Raw genomic sequence first — 1,630 nt, 5'->3', positions numbered from 1 at the left:
CAGGTGATTTTCTGCACTTAGTTCTTTTTGCACTGTGTACCATACAGTTTCTAAATTGGAGAAAAACAACTATGTTCTCAAAGATGCCATACACATGTACAGACTTTAAATTTTGAGGGCATTCTGGGAAATCATTACAGGGAGCTGAAACCATAGATATCTGCATTGAATTATCTATGCACCTGGTCCTACAAAGTACCAGTTCTACAAGTGTACTCTGCGCCCCCTGCTGATCATGAACACACCTGCAGGGAGGTTTGTGTATGGGTTTACATTGATGGCCCCTCATTGTGTGTTGCACAGTAATAAGTGGCAGTGTCTTCCTCTCTTAAGCTGTTCATTTGCAGGTAGACACTGCTTTTTGAATCATCTCTTGAGATGGTGAATCTGCCTTTCACAGACTCTGCATAGTATGCTGCATAATTATCAAATTTGTGTTTAATTGTAGCAATCCACTCCAGCCCCTTCCCTGGAGACTGGCGAACCCAGTACATCCAGTAGTTACTGAATGCAAATCCTGAGGTAACACAGGAGAGTTTTAGAGAATCCCCAGGCTTCACCAATCCTCCTCCTGTCTCCACGAGCTGCACCTCACACTGGACACCTGCAAACACAGAGAATCCAGTCAGTAAACTCACAATTTGTTCAATGTTCCTGTTACTCACACCCACTCCTACACTCAGTATAACTTATTAAGTATTAATTACCTTTCAAAAGAGCCACAAGGATAACCCAGCTCAGTCCCAACACCATGCTGGATATTCTGAGTTCAGACTTGATCACTGAGTGGGAAGACCTGTAAACCCAGATTTGGGTGCCTCTGTTAAAGCTGTAGAGTCAGGATTGGTTTGCATGAACAGAGGGGAACATAATTTGCATGTCTTCCAGCTATATTATAATCTGAGATCTGGGACCCTTACAGGAAGCAATGATACTTGTCAATGTCTAAGAAGAAATGAGGGCTGAAGTAGCATTTATAACATCAAAGTATGGCTAATTGTCCCAGGACACATCTAGGTTGTAGAGAACTGTTTCTTTGATTTTGTTTTTAGTTTTGGGCTTTTGTTTGTTTGTTTGCTTGCCTAAAAATTTTGGTCATTTCTAGTAAATCAATACGTTAGGAGAATGTAACATTTGAGCAATACTTGGGCTGTATAAATCGTGTCTTCAAAATGAAAAGAGATAAAGTAAAGAAACATTATTTAGTATGAATTTGTAGTTATTAGCAAAATATTCTTTGCAGCTTTACTCTATTGTGACTTGTACATCTGAAACTTTCCTGCTCTCTTCATAGAAATCATATGATAAATTCATAGGAAATTAGGACAAGAAAAATCTCAAGTTTGATGATTCTAAAGTGCATTGTGTAAAGTTCAGTAAATCATAAATGCATACATTAATTTTAAGTAACCAAGGATGATTTAGCCCACAACTCAGGACTACCCCATACTATATATGAAGCTCAAAGTTAGGTCCTCAGAAAGAAAATAACTTCATTACGCAAATATAAATACTATCTGAGATTGTTCATTGATCAATAATAAAAAACATTGTGAATCTGTGTTTGCCACTTAGCTGTTCAAATGATGATCTTCTTCTTTTTTGTATCATGTCTTTGATGTTTTTCACA

The 1,630-nt window shown here is 37.9% G+C and overlaps 1 gene segment (V, D, J or C); it reads right to left on the bottom strand.

Moving 5' to 3' along the window:
- Nucleotides 1-269: 269 nt before the first annotated feature.
- LOC114629937 lies at nucleotides 270-815 on the bottom strand. The segment is given in 2 exon segments: nucleotides 270-604; nucleotides 708-815. Coding segments are annotated over 2 exon segments (381 nt in total).
- Between the last annotated feature and the right edge of the window lie 815 nt (nucleotides 816-1,630).

The sequence above is a fragment of the Grammomys surdaster genome, unplaced genomic scaffold (assembly GCF_004785775.1).
Source record: "Grammomys surdaster isolate TR1022 unplaced genomic scaffold, NIH_TR_1.0 323, whole genome shotgun sequence".
NCBI classification, from domain to species: Eukaryota; Metazoa; Chordata; class Mammalia; order Rodentia; family Muridae; genus Grammomys; species Grammomys surdaster.
The sequence above is the reverse complement of the archived record's forward strand: the minus strand, read 5'-3'. Positions and strand labels throughout refer to the sequence as shown.